This window comes from Clytia hemisphaerica, unplaced genomic scaffold (assembly GCF_902728285.1).
Source record: "Clytia hemisphaerica strain Z4C2 unplaced genomic scaffold, Clytia hemisphaerica genome assembly, whole genome shotgun sequence".
In the NCBI taxonomy this organism is placed as follows: domain Eukaryota; kingdom Metazoa; phylum Cnidaria; class Hydrozoa; order Leptothecata; family Clytiidae; genus Clytia; species Clytia hemisphaerica.
The window spans coordinates 844,829-865,756 of record NW_027104211.1 but is presented as its reverse complement, the minus strand read 5'-3'; the positions used below and the strand labels follow the sequence as shown (position 1 = coordinate 865,756).

The 20,928-nt window shown below is 35.0% G+C and overlaps 1 protein-coding gene across 1 annotated transcript; it reads right to left on the bottom strand.

Annotated features, from left to right (window-relative positions):
* Positions 1-614: 614 nt before the first annotated feature.
* Positions 615-16,368, bottom strand: LOC136815601 (RAC-gamma serine/threonine-protein kinase-like). Its single transcript, XM_067072052.1, has 16 exons — positions 16,294-16,368; positions 15,652-15,777; positions 15,185-15,236; positions 13,377-13,436; positions 12,940-13,036; positions 12,490-12,543; positions 11,912-11,989; positions 11,105-11,170; positions 10,017-10,085; positions 9,296-9,418; positions 8,623-8,751; positions 4,004-4,135; positions 3,549-3,631; positions 3,115-3,202; positions 2,448-2,550; positions 615-1,826 (listed from the first exon to the last, which is right to left on the bottom strand). The coding sequence occupies exons 1-16, from the start codon at positions 16,343-16,345 to the stop codon at positions 1,759-1,761; spliced, it is 1,380 nt and encodes a 459-aa protein (XP_066928153.1). The 5' UTR covers positions 16,346-16,368; the 3' UTR covers positions 615-1,758.
* Positions 16,369-20,928: the final 4,560 nt, after the last annotated feature.

Here is a 20,928-nt window from a genome sequence, read left to right as displayed (position 1 = left end):
AACCTTGTGAAGCTATGAAGCCACCTATGCTCGCTGTGCTCGCTGCGGTGGCAAAAAGCCTCGTTTTGAAATCATTGCCATGGTGATTAACTACCAGCAGATTTTATTAAAACTACTTTCTATTCATAAAAAAAATAATTTTTTTCGCAAGGGACATAATAACCATTGAAATTGTTTGAATACGAGGCAAGTAATGTCCGTGACGTAATTTATTAAAACAGCAAAAGGCCTATTGTTTAACTTTTAGAAAAATTCAAATTGGTTCATGACAAAATTAGGTAAGTTTCTTTGAACTTGAAATTGTGGATATGTTGGCTTGATATTAGAAAGGTCGGGTGCTTATCCCATGTTTAGCTTGAAAAGTGGTTGCTTACAACTTCCTTTCCAACGAACAAAAAATCGGAGGCCCTATCAAACTTTTTTCGAATTTGAGATCAATCTGACATTTAATATGAAAAAAAACTTTTATAGTGGGAGATGGAGGAAGAGTTTTCCACCAAGAAAAAATTTATAAGAACGAAATAAACGAGACAAATCCATCCATCCATCCGTCTTTAATTTGAGGTGCAATATAACAAAAGAGAGTAAGCGAGTAAGAAATCAATGGAAAGAAATTTTCCCAAAAATTTACTCATAGGATATATTTAGTTGGTTGGTGAAGATATTTTTACAAAACAATAATAAAAGACAGATTGTATTAAAATTGTTTAAATTACAAAAAAATAATTACGGAAATATTTTAACAAAAAAGACAGTACAAAAATTAAAAAAAATATCTGTGTAACAAAAACTGAAATTGCAAAAAAATACTAATTATCAAAATATATGGCCTACTAGTGGAAAAGCATTTATGAAAAAATAAACATTAAGGAACAAAAATATAAAATAATAATAATAGGCGGGCTATAATTAATGAGTGGGATTAAAATAAGTTGTCTTGAGAAGGATTTTAATAATAAATGTTGAAAACCGATACACCATTATCGAGATATCTCAAAGTCATTGCAAGCCTCACTCTCAAATAAACGACATTTACACATGTAATGTGTTTTCCCAAAAGACCGATATCAAATTTCATTATGCCAAATAATTTTTAAGTATCTTAGCAACGGTACTTTGGAAGCGAGGTTTGTAAAGATCTTTTGCATTTGAGAAGAGCGTGTTTTAGGTAAAAATTTCGAAAGTTCTAGAAAGCAATTTGGAAGTTTAGTCCATTTATGGTTCCTTTTTCTAGAAGACACTTAAAGGTTTTACTTTTATATAAGTATTCCCGTTTCATATCAGACACATATTTCATATCAGGACAGTGTCCTATTGTTATATAGTGCTGATATAAGCAAAAAATGTTGTTTTCCCTTTCCTCTTTCTGACCAATCTTGCTCCACATCCATGCCAATTCAATGTGAAAATGTTTGTGAATTAAAATTGATGAGTAAGCAAACGATATCACTCTTATTTAAAAACAAAACCTTTAACCTAACAACCAGACTAAGGTAAACTCCGTGAAATCGTATGAAATTGCATGAAGTAAATTAAGCCTAAAACAGCTGATATTGTTAAATGTAGCTGTGCAGAATAAGTTGCCTCTCTCGACACGATCAGTAACCAAAACTGCTGTTGTCACGGTAACAGCAGTATCGTTAATAAACTACTAAGCATCTAATTAATCATATCAAAAAGTTTCCTTTTCTTAATTCTTACAAAAAATGGTTACCTTCTCTATCTCGTTTTTTTGTACAAACTATTCAATCCCATCATTCATTTCGATTCTTTGTTGACGTATGAGAATTCTGGGAATTTCGTTTGACCATCAGGACCGAACGCACCTGAGAAACCAAGAAAATGCGATATCATACATTTGTTGAAAACCCAAAATAAGTAAAGAAAAACGTTATATAATTTCATTTTATGCCTAGATTGCCTCGCGTCACACGCAAAACTCTTTCGAGTCGTATGCTCTACAGAGGCCAGGGTACTCTAAAAAGCACATCGTAAAAGGCACATCGTCAGGGTACTGACACATAGCTGGGTGGCGATGTCTAATTTTGAATTTCAAAAAGGTTTGTGGTGGGGGAGATGTTGGGGATGGGTATATTTCTCAATTTGAATTTCAAACTGAATTCTGGTTTTTGGTACAGTAGGTAAAATTGGTAAGGATTTCTCAGCTTTGGCAAATCAGAAAGAATGATTCCATTTTGGTCAGCAGGTAAAATTGATTTCTAGGTATTACAAGACCTTTTCCAGGGTTATGTACCTATATTTTTCTAGTTAACCAGCTTCTAAATAGGCGATACAAAAAGGGGGTGGTTGTACCAAAAATAAATTTTTCTGAAAATCAAGGTTAGTACCCTTTGGGTTAAAACCCTACGTCTGTACCCCTGTCTATTCACATCATTCCGTAAGGTTATACGACTGTACCCTTATTCTGAAAGAGAAAAGGTTTATACCTCCTTCTGTGGGAGAAAGTCTTGGTTCTTCTTGAGTGAATTCTTTATCGAAATTGGAAACGTCTTCTTTGCTCGAGATTGATGGTTTGAAAGGTGGTGGAATCTAAGAAAGGCACACAAAAAGTTAACAATTAAATGATCGAAAGAAAAGCTTCTTTGCCGGGCTTGAAAATTGTTAAACTTTGGACAATTTGCGACAGGTTGAGTTTGACGGCTTTTCTTTGTTTCAAAAACCTTGTTATAACCTTTTTGATTTTTATGCACACCTGATATCAACAAACTTTATAGTAGGATTTGGTGGTCACTCTTTTTCAAAAGGTTTTATTTTATACTTCGATGAAAATGAATTAAACCCGATCCAGTCATAAAGACTATTCATGATATGCATCACTGCAATGTCTTCGACATCACAGCATAGACCCAACAGCTGATTGGTTGTAAGTGACGTAAAATCAGGCAATACGTCACTTGCAACCAATCAGACGTTGGGTCCGTGATGTAATGAAGACATGCAATGATGCATATCATGAATTGAATTAAAAAAATATCCCATTTGCATTATTCGTCTTTTTTGTTTTAGATTTCGGATTTTTGTAGCACATTCTCGTTAAAAGTAAAGCAAAAAGAAGAAAACAATGGACGTGGCTTTTAGTTTGTTACTTTGTACCTTTTTATGAAGGATATCGTTCCAGTTGATTAATTCGAAGAAACTGTGTCCCATGACTTCCTCAGCATCGCGAACACCACCACCAAGTCTATTAGAAAAACAAAAACATCTTTTTGAAATTCGATTTCTGAGGGCAACTCAACATTTTTGACGAGACGGCGTGTATTTGACAACTTGCTTTTCTTGCAGTTCAAGCAAGCAGTTATTATATTCCTACCTTTCTTCAAATAAATAACCTTTTTGGCTGAAAACTGGCTGAAAACTGCTAATTCTGAGGAGTAAAAAAGGAAGGGGCGCCAAAATTAGTAATTAGTGTAATCAGCATCTCTCCCCCTTGACATTAAATCTACCGCTGAAGCAACTGTCCCCTGTCACCACGCTACTGCTGGAAGACCAATTTTTATACACAGTGGTGCAAAAAATCAAGTAAATACCTTTGATCGGGTACTTTCTCCAAAAGGCCGTTCAAAATACTTTTAGACGTCTCTGATAATCGTGTTGGAAATCGAACTGGTTCCTGGAATGAAAATGAGAATATTTCTAAAATATTTCTAAAACATGTAGGTATGGATAGCAAAATTTCATTTTACTGATGATGGCACTTAGTGAGGGGTTAATGAGGCCAAAAATGAATGAAGCTTTTGTGTCTTAAATTTATTTTACAAACTTTAGGTCGGATCAACTTGTATGATGTATGGATAGTATTTATACCATGTAAACCTACTTTGTATGTTACACTATTTAAAAACTTGAGTTTGATAAAATAGAATTAGTAAAATCTGCACATTTTCATCTTATTTATTGGTACAAAAAATCCCAAAATATCTCATACATAGGGTTGCATCTACGTAGGGCTAATAAATCGTCCAGTCTATGTTTGAAAACTTACCGTTAAGATGAGTTCGAAAAGGACGTCGTGTTCGCGATTATAGAAAGGTAGACGACCACACAACATTTCGTACAGAACAACACCAAATCCCCACCAATCAACTGCGTGACCATAATCACTGTCTTCTAACACCTTAAATACAAAACACAGAGCTTGAAATAAAAATATTTCAATCATCGGACATAAAGTAAATCAATCTGATCCGATTTCCGATTACAATTCTAGTAAAATTGGACATCGGACGTGTGATTTGTCGGACATGTTAGACGAACTTCGATTAGCGCCGAAATATATATGCAATTTTGGGCATTTTAACGTTTTTCGGAAATTAAGCTCGGGCGAGAATTGCAGTTTCAGTACTTCACTTTGTTTCATTGGACTTTTCGATTTGGGAGGGGTTAAGTAGCTTCCAGGCTACATTCTCAGCCCTATTGGAACATTTTTGAGCTTTTGATCCTGATATCTTAAGGTCGTGTAAGTCTTTAAGTCTAATGTCAAAACTCTACTTTCCAGCCGTACTTTATAGCACTTAAAATCACTTTCGGTTTTAAAGTTTTGAGGGAATTCTCCCTTATGTCAAATCTTATTGGCGTTGATTGCAGAAATTTAAAAACTCTATAAAGTGGTTAAGTTTGTAGAAGAAGATAGGGGGACGTGCATTACACTTCTGTACTTGAATCCCTCTTGTGAGTGAACCACAAACAAGATTTTTGCTTAACTACGATTCTTTACGATTTTGGGAAGCTTACTGAATATTAAATTCCAAGAAAACAAAAACGAGCTAAATCAGACCCAAAAGAATGTCCCTTAGTCAAGAAAGCAAGAGAAATTCTAACAAAAGCTTCCTCTTTGTATAATGCAGCACCAACGCGGAGGCGCAAGGAGCAACTTAACTCTGCCAAGATTAAACTTGACGAGGCCTACCTAGAGGCTCAAGTTTCTTTTATTGATACTCAGCTGAAGGACATGTCTGAGCAATTTTCCAAAAATTCTCATCGCGATGCTTGGAAAGTAGTACAAAAACTAAGTGGCAATAACTCAAAACCGTCCATCCAGCTGAAAGGTGGCTCGGATAAAAAACGCTTAGATAATTGGTTACAGCATTTCAAAAATCTTTTAGGTAAAAAACCGGTGTTAGCAACAAATAACTTTCTCCCACGAGAGCAAATCTCTCCCCCTCTAGATATATCTACTTTTTCTTTTTCCATGGAAGAGTTGACAAAGGTCCTTTCCACAACAAAATCATGCAAGGCCCTCGGTCCAGATAACATACCACCTATTATCTGGAAGGACAGAAATTTTCATGATATCCTTTTAAAGCTTTGCAACCTTGCGTTTGAAGACAAAGTTTGTACAACACACTGGTTAAAATCGACCATTGTTCCAGTACCAAAAAAGGGAGACTTTGGTCTTGCTACAAACTATCGTGGTATCTCTCTTCTCCCAATCGCAGCAAAAATCTATAATAAGCTTCTTCTAAATAGAATACGGCTTCATGTTGAACCCATTCTTCGTAAAAATCAAAACGGTTTTCGAAGTGGTCGTTCTACTTTAAGCCAAGTTCTTGCTCTTCGACGAATCTTAGAGGAAGCTAGAAACTTCAATCTTGAAGCAATTTTGATTTTTGTTGATTTCAAGAAAGCCTTTGATTCGGTTGATCGCGACTTAATGTTTGATATTCTCTCTCTTTACGGCATCCCTCAAAAGATCATTGATGCCATAAAACTTCTGTACACTAATACAAAATCTTCCGTACAAACACCTGATGGTGAGACTTCAACTTTTTCTATTTTAGCTGGTATTCTCCAGGGTGATACCCTTGCACCTTTTCTCTTTATTCTAGTTGTCGAGTACCTTATGCGCGTTTCTGTTGATAAAATATCTAGCTGCGGTTTTCTTCTTCAACGTAGGCTTGGTCCACGTAATCCTGCCGTTCATTTAACAGATACAGACTTTGCTGACGACATAGCACTTATCAGCTCTACCCTAGAGGATGCACAAAACCTTCTAATTGCTCTTGAATCTGCTGCAAACTGTACAGGCCTATACCTCAATGAGTCCAAAACCGAATATTTGACTCTTAATGTTAACGAGTTATCAGACAATATTAAAATAGTCGAACGTGCGCACCGCACTGGGCTCAACTTCAGATTTTCCCGTTATTAGAAGGCCCAATTGTAACATTTCAAATATTTAGTATTAGGTAGCAAATATACTTTGTCCGTTTTGGCTGAAATTTGGTACACTTGTTCCTTGGGTGAATACCTGGGGGTGTTTTTATCTTAATTTTTTCATTTTTTTATGTGCGTTAGAATAGTGTCCTCGTCCTAAGAGCCTTTCAAAATAAATAACTTAGGAGAAAGTTCCTCAAACCTTTTGTGGCTTTTGTTCACACGTTGCTCTGAAAAATTAATTTCCCACAATTTATCATATACGAAAATTGATTTTAAAATTTATCAAGATATTAAAGTTTTCTTGGGTTCACAAATGTTTACATATATCCCTATTCTTAAAGTCTACCATCATAGCTTTACAGTCACTATCCACAGACAAGTTTAAAATATCCCGATCAAAGGGTCTGACAATTGTGAGATGAAAAAAACACCCCCAGATATTCACCCAAGGAACAAGTGTGCCAAATTTCAGCCAAATCGGACCGTTTTTAAAGTCTCCAAGCTGCCAGCCTCGTTTTGGTGAAAAACTCGTCCCCAGGCCCCAAAAATCAAAATTTTCAAAAAATGAAAAAAACACCCCCAGATATTCACCCAAGGAACAAGTGTGCCAAATTTCAGCCAAATCCGACCTTTTTTGAAGTGTCCAGGCTGCCAGCCTCGTTTTGGTGAAAAACTCGTCCCCAGGCCCCAAAAATCAAAATTTTCAAAAAATGAAAAAACACCCCCAGATATTCACCCAAGGAACAAGTGTGCCAAATTTCAGCCAAATCCGACCTTTTTTGAAGTGTCCAGGCTGCCAGCCTCGTTTTGGTGAAAAACTCGTCCCCAGGCCCCAAAAATCAAATTTTCAAAAAATGAAAAAACACCCCCAGATATTCACCCAAGGAACAAGTGTGCTAAATTTCAGTCAAATCCGACCTTTTTTGAAGTGTCCAGGCTGCCCCAAAGTTTTAGCCTCGTTTTGGCGAAAAACTCGTCCCCAGGCCCCAAAAATCAAAATTTTCAAAAAATGAAAAAAATACCCCCAGATATTCACCCAAGGAACAAGTGTGCCAAATTTCAGCCAAATCCGACCTTTTTTGAAGTGTCCAGGCTGCCCCAAAGTTTTAGCCTCGTTTTGGCGAAAAACTCGTCCCCAGGCCCCAAAAATCAAAATTTTCAAAAAATGAAAAAAACACCCCCAGATATTCACCCAAGGAAGTTGAGAACAATATCTGGTACAAACCTACGAAAGGTAGAAGACTACAAATATCTTGGTTCTTACATCTCTTCTTCTGAAAAAGACTTTAAAATTCGCAAAGGTTTAGCTTGGAGTGCATGCAATAAGCTGCATAGTATTTGGTCATCTTCTTTCATCGACTCTAGTCTCAAAGTCAAAATTTTCAAGTCAACTATTGAGCCAATTCTTATGTATGGTTCAGAAACCTGGTCCCTTACCAAAAAGTTTGAAAAGCAACTAGACGGTACCTATACCAGACTTCTGAGAAGGGTTAAAAATCTCTCTTGGCGTGACCATCCAACAAAACGCACCATATACGGTTCCTTGAAACCAATCTCTCTCCTCCTTAAAGCCAAGCGCGTTCAATTTGCTGGTCATTGTTTTCGTGCCTCATCTGAGGTTATTTCCTCCCTATTGCTTTGGAAACCTAAACGTGTGGCTCAGAGATCGAGAAAACTTACCTTTCCGGATGTGGTGAGCAGGGATACAGGCCTTGATCTTAGCGACCTGGGCACTGCTATGCGCAACCGCGACTCCTGGCGCCAGCGAGTGGAATCCATTGTCTCGACTGCGGTCGAGCAATGATGAATGATGATGAATATTAATGATAGAACAGTATCGCATGTCGCAATTATTTTAATTATTTTAATTGTTTTAAAGGGACCAAAAGAAAATGATTCGTGCACAATGTCCGACTAGAATCTCGAATGAAACTAAAGTCCATTCGCTATAAGTATGCACTATAATCTTTGTTTCGCTTGCCATTTTCCAACGAATGCTTCCATTCCAACTTATTATATACCGTTGGCAAGATAATTCAAAAAATTGCAATCAAAACAAAGATTAGTGGACGCTTTAAAAGCGAACCTAATTAAAACCTAATACAATTCCACCGATTTGGTCAGTAGATGGCCCATGTTCGACCGCTATTTAAGATAGTATAGATAGAAAGAGTCGATATTTTACGTGGATAGCCCAGTAATCTAGGACTTTTAGGCGGTCAATTGTTTCCACGGTTTTCACGGTTTTCACGGAGCCCACGGTCAGCCGGGTCGGCTATCTATGAACTGAACGGAACATTGGAAGGAGCGGGGTTTCGATCCGCGAATCCCTGGTTTCAGACGCTGACGCCTTTGACCACTTGGCGATCGCTCCTTAAAGGCCCTACCAATATAAAAACATCAAACATGCTTTGGTTTTGAATCAGAAAGCAAACATTGACAAACCTCAGGTGCAAGGTATTCAGGAGTGCCACAGAAGGTCTTGGTTGTATCAGCATGCGACACTTCTTGTTTACATAAACCAAAATCTGTGATCTTTATGTGACCTTCTGCATCCAGTAATAGATTCTCTAACTAAAAATGAAAATGCATTTGTGATTAAAGTAATGGGCCATTCCATTTTATGACAACGCAGGGGGTGGACGAACATTTCCAGGGGAAAATTTGAGACCAATTTCCAGGTGGTCTAAACGACTGATTTTAGTTCGTCCACCCTCACTTAAAGACATGAAAAGAATTTTTTCCAAGGGTTCTTTCACAGATTTTCTTTACACTTTTCCAAGAAATCTGTTTTCACTTGAAAAGGTTCGTCCACCCCCTGTATGGAAATTTTATGGAAAAGCCCTATGTTATGCAGATTCTCCATTTCATTGTTACTTGTTAGGTTCGACCAATCCATCTTATTATGAGAGAGTATCTCAAATGAATTTTGAAATTTTAATTACTGTAATTTTTGCTGTAAATATGATCAACTTTATTTTGAAAATCTAAATTTATATCTAAAATTAACTAGAAAGGTTTAGAATTATATAAAAAACATAGATATAAAGAGGCTGTGTAAAACTTTACATTTCACGATGATACAAAGGAAATGGCAGTGTCTTTACTGGTGACCTACCTTCAAATCCCTGTAAACAATTTTCTGTTCGTGTAGATATTTCAATGCTAATGTGATTTCCGCTCCATAGAATCTTGAACGTGTTTCGGAAAATACTTTGTCTTTCGATAAATGGAAGAAAAGCTTAAAAAAGGAATGTTTATAAAATCCAATTAATACCATGGTCCCAGAAAAGTTCTCAAATAGAAAAGTACTTCGTACTCGCCCCATTTTCTTATCCTTGAAATGCAACGAAATAAAAACAAAACACATAAAAACGCAATATTCTTTACTAAATCCTTCGCATTTGAGCAAATCCTAAAACCTTCACCAGCAAGGTAAATATTTCAGAGTTACTAAGGAGGGTTGTACGGGTTTAACGTGTGTGACGTTATTAGCCCTTTTTTTTAGCAGAGTTTTGGTATTTGAAGAAAAAACGACAGTATTTCGGTGTCAAAAGTTACAAAATAAGGATTTTTGCCATTTTTGTTATGGGTGGTGTTGACGGTGATCAGTATTTTGTTCTTGAGCGACTCCCGTACGCCCCCAAGCTACTTACGTACGCCCCCAAGCTACTTACGTACGCCCCCAAGCTACTTACGTACGCCCCCAAGCTACTTACGTACGCCCCCAAGCTACTCCCGTACGCCCCCAACTACTGAAACTCTAAAAGTAAGACATGACAAACAACCGTATGAATTTTCCCTTTAGATAAACCACCAACCAAAGCAAGAGTACATACCTCACCACCATTGACGTATTCCATCACAAATATCAGACGATCTTCCGTTTGGAAAGAAAATTTCAATTCCTAAAACCAGAATATAACATTACAATTAGATGAAAAAATAATTATTAATGTTGAAAGACACAAGAAAGACACAAAAAGTGTAATGTTAATTGTTTAGAGCTTTACTTGACTTGCTTTAATGGAATTAATTTTCGCGGGGATTGAATTTTGCGGATTTCGCGGAATTTGTTGCGAAAAGTCCTAATGGAAATTTGAAAAGGTCTTATACGCAAAATTTTTTTGAATTAAAAAAGCCACTTTTAACATGTTTACCACCATCAAAGAAGAGCTAATAATGCAATATTCAATTCAACATGACATAGTTTGGCAGAAAAATAGCAAAAATAGCACGAAATCGTGAAAATATTATCTCACATTAGAATCATCCACTAAAATTAATCCCATTAAAGTAGTATCTTTGTATCTGGTATGTACTGTGCCACACTCATACCTTCAAATACGAAGAAAAGAAAACGTCCACCGAACTGCCAAATCATGTATGGGATTTACAACTCAAAGACATCAACCCGCCTCTAACTTGGTCGGCCGGCTATATGTTAATGGGTCAAAGCGATACAACCTTTGTCTTACAGAGAAGCTTCACCTTGTAAACAAACAGTCTGAATTGATTTCGAAATGTCGCCATAGCAACAATTTTGTTTAAAAAAACTTTAAATGTGTCCCACGGGACAAAACATAATGAATAAAAAAATATATTTTAATAGCCTAAGTATTCACTTTATTGTTTTTAAACGCGTTTTTATGACATTTTTAGCACACCTATCATAAATTTTATTACGCCAACCACTCACTTTTTTCTACATTTTTTCTAGCTTTTTAACGTCAATATTCAATTTTACAGTCATTTATTGTTGTACATTTGATAAATGTGGAAACATGAAGCTCTGAGTTATGTACTCATTTTTAGTTTTGTTTGATGGATTGAAAGATAACTTTTCTTGATAATTATCTGGTATGTAATAAAATTTTAAGAAAGACTGCTTTGCTCTTAAATTAAGCACGTGTATACGATTACTCACAGTTAAAAAGGGATGTTTTGCACTTTGCAATACTCTGTTCTCCGTTAATGTGTGTTCAACTTCGTCCTAAAAAAATAGAAAAAATAATTAGTAAATCTTGGATCAACGAAATTAAATTTGAAGAAAAGTAGATTTGACTACCAAAGAAAGATGTTTTGATGAGAACTGTTGGGTTTTTCGGTTCTCAAAATAAAACCTAAAATTCATTTAGATTAAATTTACCTTCGCTGTAATTTACCAAAAAAGATTAACATCAGAAATCTTTTGTAGGATTGTCCCCCCATAATTAGTTGAAATTATCTTAGTTTAAAAGTTTTGATATAAATTTAAACTACTTCATTAGTTACTCTCATAGTACCACTTACTTACTATTTTTCAATAGGGGTGTTAAATTTTCAGGGGGCCTTATAGAGTACCAAAATTTGCCTAAAAAACTGGGGTGAATGGGAATGGGTCAATTAAATTATATATAACTGGTCACAGTCTGTAAAAATAATGTACCACCAAACACAAAAGTGCATCATGTCGATAAAAATACTGAAATTTGTTGCTTGTGACTATATAAATTTTGTACTCTTTGGTGGTGCATTGAGCAAGTTTCATTTGATACAAATTCTTTGTAAAAAAGGGGGAATAAGATTTCATTACAGAAAAACCCCTCTAAAAACTATGCTCCAGTCTATGTGGTAAGTTTTGTTTTAAATATTTCCTCTTTTATGAATCTTTACTTATGAAAAGATGACATTTAAGCTCCTGCATAATGTTTGTTCAAGGCTTGTTATTGTCTGGAGCAGAGGGACTACAAACCTTAGCAAGAATGACATCTTTGCGTAGAAGTTTGATGGCATAAACACTACCACTTGTTTTTTCTTTACCAAGCATGACCTACAATTGAAAAAAAATTATGACAAATGAAATCGTAATAAAATAAAATCAACCCTGTTATCACAAAGGGTGAGATTGTTGGCCTTTTCACCATTGACTTTAAAGCACCAAAACTCTTTGAAGAGAAATGATGTCACTTATTTCCCATTGAAAACGTGCGACCCGCGTTTTTTTTCACACAAATGCCAGATTGAAAGTAAAATTTATCGCCAGATTTCGAAAGATATGGCACTTTAAGTTTTTAAGTTATTACATTCCGCTATATTCAGCCTATCATTCTAAAGCGGTGCAAATCTTAAGGCTTCACTTTTTCTTGCTTGAGAAAGGTTAAAGATTCATCTCTAGTCCCTTTTGAAACTTTAAACTCAATGCTTTTTACATATGGTAAGGTGTACAAAACCTAATTTTTTTCTACTTACTGTTACATTAATAACTAATATCCGACCTCAAGATAATTAAATTTTTAAGATTAAACATTTATAGAAATTGAGTTGGTTTACCTTTCCAAAAGTTCCTTTTCCAAGGACTTTCAACATTTCAAAATCTTCTAAGGTCTGCAAAATAAAAAATGAAAAAATAACAAAACAGTTTTAGGTAATTTTAATTCGAATTATTTGTGGTGTATCTCATTGAATTGAACTATATCTAGAGTCCAACAACTAACATTTGGTTTTATAACAACAAAGAAGGTGAATCTTTTGAAGTGGGTTTTTCCAGAAAAAAACTGTATACCCCCTATTGAGGAGGTCCACATCCCTCTGTGGCTGGAAATGCTGTAACACCCCCCTTGAAGCAAGTTTTGAAGGTTTATACCCCCTATATTTGTATCTCCCTATGGAATTCCGCCACATATCAAACCTTACCCCCTTGGAACGAAAATGGACATCTTCAACAAGGGGTACACGGTTTTTTTATGGAAAAACCCAATGGAATGACTTAAATGTAAAGACCTTCTTTTCGCCAGCTGGGATGGAAGATGCAGAGGCCGGTTTTTCTTCATTTTGTAGTGCTGCAGATAATTTCTCGATGGCTACTATCCATTCCTCACTAAAATAAATTTACAGATTGTTTGACTATTAGAAAATCATACAATTATATTAAATCAATCAGCTCTATGATCAAGTATAAAATGTAATTTCCATATATATTATCTTACACTATTATACAGACCAAATATAAATTTGGCAAAAGAATCTTGAGATGGAGACTAGTTTTATTTGGTTATAAAAGAGAATTAGTAACACATGGCTACAATGAGCATTTGGTACTTTGCAGAGTCATTAAGACCATTTCGAGTCAAGTATAATCCAGTGAGCTTTTTGAAAGATAGGCAAGCTTCATTTTAACACTACTTCAATATATAAAAACTGGTTTCAAAAAGGCTCACCGGTCAGCAGAAGAATCGACAGCAAATGTTCGCTCTACCAAAGTGGTCAATTGGAAGCATCTAAAAATATAAAATAACAAGTGATACTTTTATGGACCTACCTGGTTATGCATTTAACACATATAATTGATATCTACGTGAGCATGACCGTTAAACAATCATTCAGGACACAAATAGTGACGATCAATTAAAATTAGTCGTTTGTTTCCTATAAAAAAAACGTTTAGAAACCAAAATTTTATGCCCTTGAAATATTCTTTCATATTCAAGACTTCGTGAGCAAAAATAAAACATCTATCTCATCAAAAAATTGAGTAATTTGGCTAAGAACATTGATGTATCCTTATTAATAGTGATTCTTATAGATAAACATGCGTTTTTTGAGCTAAAAAATTCTTTTTTTACGAAAATCTGCTTGAGCCATTATTAACCTACTTTCATGCAAAAAATAAAAAAAAAACCCATTTTTTAGCCGCTTTTTGGCCCAAATTTGCCCAAAAATATTTTTTTTCGAAAATTGGGCTCCGTCACATTCGAGGGTTTATAATTATGCATCTTTGTGCAAAAAATCATAGAGAATGAAAGAGCCAATCTCGAGAAAAGCTAATACCTAAGTAATTGATAATGTGCTTATAAAAAAATATCGAATTTGGCCAGTTTTTCTATAAAAACACGCCAAGCAACCAAAATTTCATGTCTAAACACACATATTCTTCAAAATTAAGCCCTTGTGAGCAAAAAAAACATCTCTTAAAAAAATTGAGTAATTTGACTAAGAACATTGATGTATGCTTATTAATAGTGATTCTTATAGATAAACATGCGTTTTTTGAGCCAACAAAATTTTTTTGCAAAAATCTACTTGAGCCATCTTTTACCTATGATGGTACCCTACTTTCATGCAAAAAATCAGAAAAAATTAATGATCTAATTTTTCACAAAGTCCAAAAAACCTGTTTTTTAGCCGTTTTTTAGCCGTCTTTTGGCCCAAATTTGCCCAAAAAATTTCTCCGGCTCCGTCACATTTTGGCCACCACCATTTTGCACCTTTGTACCAAAAATCAAAAGATTACTATGATTCAATCCTGAGAAAAGTTGGTAACAGAAGAACAAACACAGTTATAGGACCTCCACCGGGGTAGGTCCAAAAATATATTTATAAAGTAAATGGATACAGAGATTATTACCTTATTTTAAATGGGAATTTAAAATTAAAGATAAAGAACGATTGTGATGGAACAAAAAAGTGCCATTTAAATCCCCTTTTTTCATTGAGTTAATTGAACTCTAATTTTTTTCAATTTTTTTTACTCTACAATTAAATGGAGAAAAATCAAAGAGTTATTCATTAATTTTGTGACACCTTGCTTGTAGGCAGGTGCAAGAGATTTCTAAGTAAAGAGTTTAAATTCAATATTGAAATTGATTTTTTTTGAAGCAATTCTCGGAAAACCCTGTCAAAACAAAACTAAGAGAATCTAGTTAAAAAAATTCGAAGGTTTACTATGAAATTTCTAACTGTAAAAACTTTAATTCAGAACTTATCCCTTATATATATGAAAAAAAAAACTTTTTAAAATAAATCTTATCCCAGATGAAGAATAAACCATAATATTGAAAATCTACTCAATAAGCTCTATACGCAAAAATTTGAAAAATTTGAAATGGCAGACATGCAGACACCTTCTCATACAACTGAAATCTCCTAGAAATGAGGACTGCATTATTAGGAATGATTAAAAAAAGACATAAGATAGATAGATTAAGCAAAACACTCTTCCCTGGCCAAGCTAAAGCACTTTTTTTACCTTATTATGAACGTATTAGCTCTTGGTTTGTTTGCTTTCATTATCTGACATCCTGAAAAAGAAGGGTCGTAATATTCAGGCCATATTTTAGAAAAGCAGTGTCCGGTGGTGGTCAAAAAGGACACTTTTATAGTGCTTTTCTACCAAAAAGGCTGATATTTTGATGCCTAGTTAAAAAGTAAATCTACTTTAAAACCCAGAAATGTTGTTAGAAGAATTTTTTAGGATTCAAATTATAGCCCAATTCTAAACAAATTGAAATGTCTTATATTTTTTCACTCTTACCTGTGTAATAAAAAAAGAGAAAATGAGATGTTGAAAAACGTTAGAAAGTGAAGATTCGTTTGGATAAAAGATTGGAAAAGTTCATTGTTCTTTTGATGGGTTCATAGCAATCAAGCTAGACTTAACAAATTTTTCTCTTTGAATATTTTCATCTAAAAAGATTTTTCAAAAACAATCCTTACTTTCAACAGAAAAATGATTGAGTGGGTCCAAACTAACATCATTCTTGGGTTTTTCTTTGAAGCCCACAAATGAACCATTGCTTCTCAAAATGAAATATCTTGGTCTCCAATTTTTGATGAATTCACCTGCGAAATAATTAAAATTGGTTTGTTTTCACTTTTTAGCAACTATATCCAATTTCATTGCAAAAATAAGGGTAATTATAGCAACAATGCTTACGAAATAATCACACATTGTAAAATATTAATAAAAAAGGTTACTTTTCATTTCTAAATTTATAGCACAAAAGCTTTAGACCAGGGCTTAAAAAGGTCTAGGAATTCTTGACTTCAAAATAAAAAAGCTATCTTTCAAAAGCCTCTAAAACAGAAAAACCAACTTAAGAGCCTTGTACTATGCTCCAATAACCACTATGATCTGAAGATTGTGAAAGCTTCTGAGCCTGGCTATTATTTGTTGATCCAGACATGACTTGTCTGATCCAAGCCAGACTTGTCCAATTTTAAAGGTTGAATCAGGCCATAGAATTTCTTGGCTGATTCTGGTCGATCTGAAAGTGTGCTACAATTCAAGTGCAGGGACACAAAATAAGTTTACTCAAATACTCAAAAATCACAAAATAGCCTGGAGACGGTACAAACCTCTCTTTAACACCCATCCTTCTTTCACTGTATATATTTCTTTTGGAGCCATTATTATAAAATTTTTTTATTATTCTGAAAAATAAAACAGCTTTTTATTAAAGAATTATTGGACCTACCTGACAGGGCAATTTTTTGAAATACTTTTAATTTTTATTTTTAAATTACAGTGCTCTGATTATCTTTTACATGTTTTTTTTTTATAAGCAAGTGTATGCCCCTTGGTCAGGCTTGAGTATGCTTAAGCTTTCAAAGCATCCAGACATATGCTTATTATATGCTTAAGAATTATTATGCTTTTGAATCACCCAACCAAATTTCTTAGTAAAATCTTTAAAATTTTGTTAATATTCAATTCAAGAAGCATTTAAATTTTTGAGCAGTGGAATGTGGCTAGCCGAGGAATGTATTTTTTTACTTGACCACTTGCAAACCTTTTTGAATAGAAAGAGATTGGCTACTTGAAAAATATTTCAGGCTAGCGTATATGCTTATGTTATGCTTAGGAAATCTGCAAATCTGAGCCTTCATATGCTTATAAGCGTTATGTAGTGTAGTGGTACTAACTGATGAAAAATAAAAAATAACTTTTTTCAATCAGTCATTATGCACGAGCGAGCGCAGCCAGCAAGTGCGATTCTTTTGGCAAAAGCGGATATGCGGAGTGATAAATTGGTTTTTACCCTTTTTCAGCCTTGTTTCCATTCAGACTTTCGTCGTCGTGTGCAACTGTCTTAAGTCCCAATATGGAGAATTATCGCCTGTACCCGACTGTCTGTTGGAAGCATTACGTAATGGATTTTTTCCAAATCTCTTTTTAAATCGAGCTCCGGCGTGAAAAACAGTAGGATGTTTTTCATACGACGATGAATACGTCATTTCTTCGAGATACTTCGCGGGAAAATATAAGTATCCTTCTCGATCGGGAAATGTCGCTCGGTTCGGAAGCGTATTCTTGATTGGACCATACTGCCTTTTAACAGTCAAAACAAAGATGGCAGCAAAAATAAACAACTGGTTGCTACCGCTCTTTCGCTATTTTTCTTTGGTTTTTATGCTTTAATGAGTACGGTTGTTAATGAGTTGAGTTGGATCATGATTTTTGTGTGATTGTTACAAGAAATGGTTGATGATGAAGTTTTCTTATTATTCCTTCCTGAATTTGATATTTCGTTTGGTTTGGCATGAGAGATTGATGCTATCTCTTCTTGAAAAAAAACAGGATATTTTATCCGGTTGATATTTTATCAACTTTCACAACAAACTAAGTTCAATTTTGCCCGTATATTTACACAAATTCTAACAAGGCAGTTGACTGAATATTTGTGGATAATACTGACCATGCTATATTTGAAAAAATAAATGCTTGCGACATCAAAAAAGTTTGAACCTGTTTGAACTCACTTTTTTATGATGGGCAGAGGGTAGATGCAGCACCCAAGGAAATGGTTGTGGTTGGATATTTGGTTAGCTTTAATGTAAAAATTTAAACCCAGAGTAAAATTTACTGATTGATGATTGATGTTTTAAAAATGTAACGTGGAAAACTTTTGGTTGTGAATTTGGACATTTTCTTGCACGTGCGTTTTTTTAAACGTGGAAAACTTTTGCTGTGAATTTGGACATTTTCTTCCACGTGCATTTTAAACGTGGAAAACCTTTGGTTGTGAATTTGGACATTTTCCTCCATGTGCGCTTAAAACGTGGAAAACCTTTCGTTGTGAATTTTTGCTGTGAACTTGGACATTTTCTTCCCCGTGCGTTTAAAATGTGAAAAATGTTTGTCGTTAACTTGACATTTTCTTCCACATGCATTTAAAAAATGTAGAAAAGTTTTGCTGTCAGGCAAAAATAAATAAAAAAATGTAGTGTTTCCGGAATGCGGGTGAAGGAAAAAAGCTTTGATGCAGCCGGCCAGAAAAAAAATTTTTATTTGATTTTTTTGATGACTTAACCCTTTCCGGACGCACGGGTAACCGGGTGGCCCATGAATCGTGTTCCTATATGACGCACGGGCCACCGGGTGGCCCATAGCTTTGTAAAAGATTTTAACAGTTTTCACGTCAAAATACAATGACATGGTTTTGAATAATGATTTTGAGATAAATTTCCCGTAACCTGCAAAAAACCGATTTTCGATATCTTGTTTACAACTAGAATTATAAATTTTCAATGTTTGTTGTAAATTTACTCAGGCTAAATCTGTAAGGGAAAAATTGCTCAAAATTTTGGACAAAAAATCACTTTACTCAGATTCTTGGAAAGCTTATGACATGAAATTTTTTTTACCCGGTCAGTAATTCAATTCTCTAAATCATATTCAAAGTTCAAGGCGTAAAGCAAATGCCTTTTACTCTATTTCTTTATTCAAAGTCAAAAATTTTGCCTTTCCGAAAAAAAATCTGCCGATTTTTCGGTCACGTGACAAGGTGTCAGCCATATTTGAAATTTTTTTTTTGGTATTTCAAAACCCCTATTACATGTGAAAAAAATGAGGTATTACTTATCGTGATATCTTTTATCAATCACTTTCAATTGCAATTTTAGTGAAGCCAGTCAAAAATCAAATTTTTGTTCGCGTCATATAGCTGTGAAATCATGCGTCCGGAAAGGGTTAAGTAATATATAAGATCATTGAAATAGAACTTTAACAATAACTTTTATGTACAAACAGTATGAAGTAAGCCCTGAATATACTAATGTATCAACTACTAACTAACAAACAATTCTTGATCAAAGTGGGAATATCTAACCAAACTACTTTTATAGCTTAAATGCTCCAACTTGATTTTTTTATAATGAACTATATAGATGAACCCATAGTCAGCGGCCAGATCAGAAAATTATTATTTTTTCACCCGGTTGGTTTCCAGAAAAGCTACATTTTTTTATTTTTGCCTCAATTGAAAATTTTGTCAAGCAATATCCTGGCATGAAGACATTTTTTCTTTTTGGAAATTTTGGAAATTATGATTGCCAATTATGTGACATTTTTTGCTTTTGCAGCATGCTTTTGAAAATTACAAAATGCCTTCTGCTAGGGGAATTTTTTCCTGCGTTCCTTCAGATTATGAAAATGTTTCCCAGTACAGTAATCCCCTAACTTGGGTACAGTATTCTCTTTTTTAGGGTATAATCCCTGACTGTATGGTCCATTCTCAACCTCAAAATACATCTTTTTGTTTAAGGGTTTTTTTGGCAAGTTCTTCCTTCGAAGAATATTGACCACTTTCGTTTTCCCCCCAAAGGCCGCACAAGAGAAAAAATATTAGGGCTTGCTTTTTCCTTTTTTGTTCTTCCTCAAAAAATTGTGAGAGCAACATATGTGATGTATTAAATTGCAAATTACTTCATTAAATTATTAAATTATGTACTTATAAAATGCTTTTGAATGCATTTGGTTGTAATTTGTGGCATGGTGATGAATAAAGTTTGATTGACAAAGTTTGACAAACCTGGTTTATAATATAATTTATAATAAGTCCAAAAACCATTATAAAATGCAGTAACTTAGCACTGGTAACTAATAAAATGCGGCCTAAATTGATAGAACAACAGGATCTTAACTGAAACATTTACCTGAATTAGTCAGAAATGACAAACTTGAACAAATCACTTTTACTTTTCCATGACTGATTTGATTTGATTTTCTGATCATAGCCCAAAGCCAAATCAAAATCGGGAAAAAATCCGAAATATATCCGGAAATTTTGGAGGGCGGCTGGAGGAATTTGGGCGGAGACTGGGCGTACTGGCGAACTAACCAAAAACCTGAGAGAGAGTGGAAAGCTACTCTAAGGTCCCGAATAGACGTCCCCCCGCTTATTAATTTTCGAAAATTTTCCGGACCCCCCCCCCCGTTCTTATTAGGACCCCCCCCCGTTTATTAATTTTCTAGTTTTTTGTTTTTGAGTTGAAGTGTAAATCAGGCTTAATCCATTTCGAACGTTCGAATTTAGAAGTAGGTAAAAGGAAACTTCTAAATATTTCAGAACCCCCCCCCCGTTTATTATATTTTGCAAAATTTCGGACCCCCCCCCCCCCCTTTTATTCAGACCCCCCTACTATTCGGGACCTTAGAGTAGCCGGCGGAAAATAAGCCCGGGTAGTCTGAATCGCAGACCTCTACAAGGAGCTCTATGAGGAGCACGAATCCGTTAGTGGATGCCAGCAGCCTAAAGCCCGGGGGGTACTATAGGGTTGGTGGATAAGGGGTATGTGCAGATGGAGCCTCCAAAAACAGACCCTTAGAGAGACTGATTTTTGCTGAAAAGCTGACCCTTGGAGAGACTTTTTTGCAACCTCGTTTCCTGCCGCCGTATTATCAGCTTTTTGATTTGATGCTTACTGAATTATAGCGCTAGACAATATTCTCTGGCGTCAATCAGTAACGGAAATAAAGCCTGGAATACACGGCAACGAGGTTGGCTTTTTTGAAAAATTTTCTTGATTTTTTAAAAATACCCTAACCCTTAGAGAGACTTTTTTATAATTTGTTCACTCTATCTAAATCACGTGTCCGGACAATTGGTCTGGGCAATAGCTCTCAAATATGGCACTGTTTCACGATTTGGGTAATCCTCAACAATGGTCATAATACGCTGGTTGCAATCCCGATTTCTACGTGGCTGAGCT

Bases quoted from the DNA above. Each gene is read 5' to 3' on its own strand.
- LOC136815601 (XM_067072052.1), bottom strand. From the start codon at position 16,345: ATGGCTCCAAAAGAAATATATACAGTGAAAGAAGGATGGGTGTTAAAG. The intron at 9,419-10,016 runs GTATGTACTCTT...TCCTTTTTTAAG, and splicing joins AATACGTCAATGGTGGTGAG to CTTTTCTTCCATTTATCGAA. The intron at 4,136-8,622 runs GTTTGTCAATGT...TTTGTATTTAAG, and splicing joins CTGAATACCTTGCACCTGAG to GTGTTAGAAGACAGTGATTA.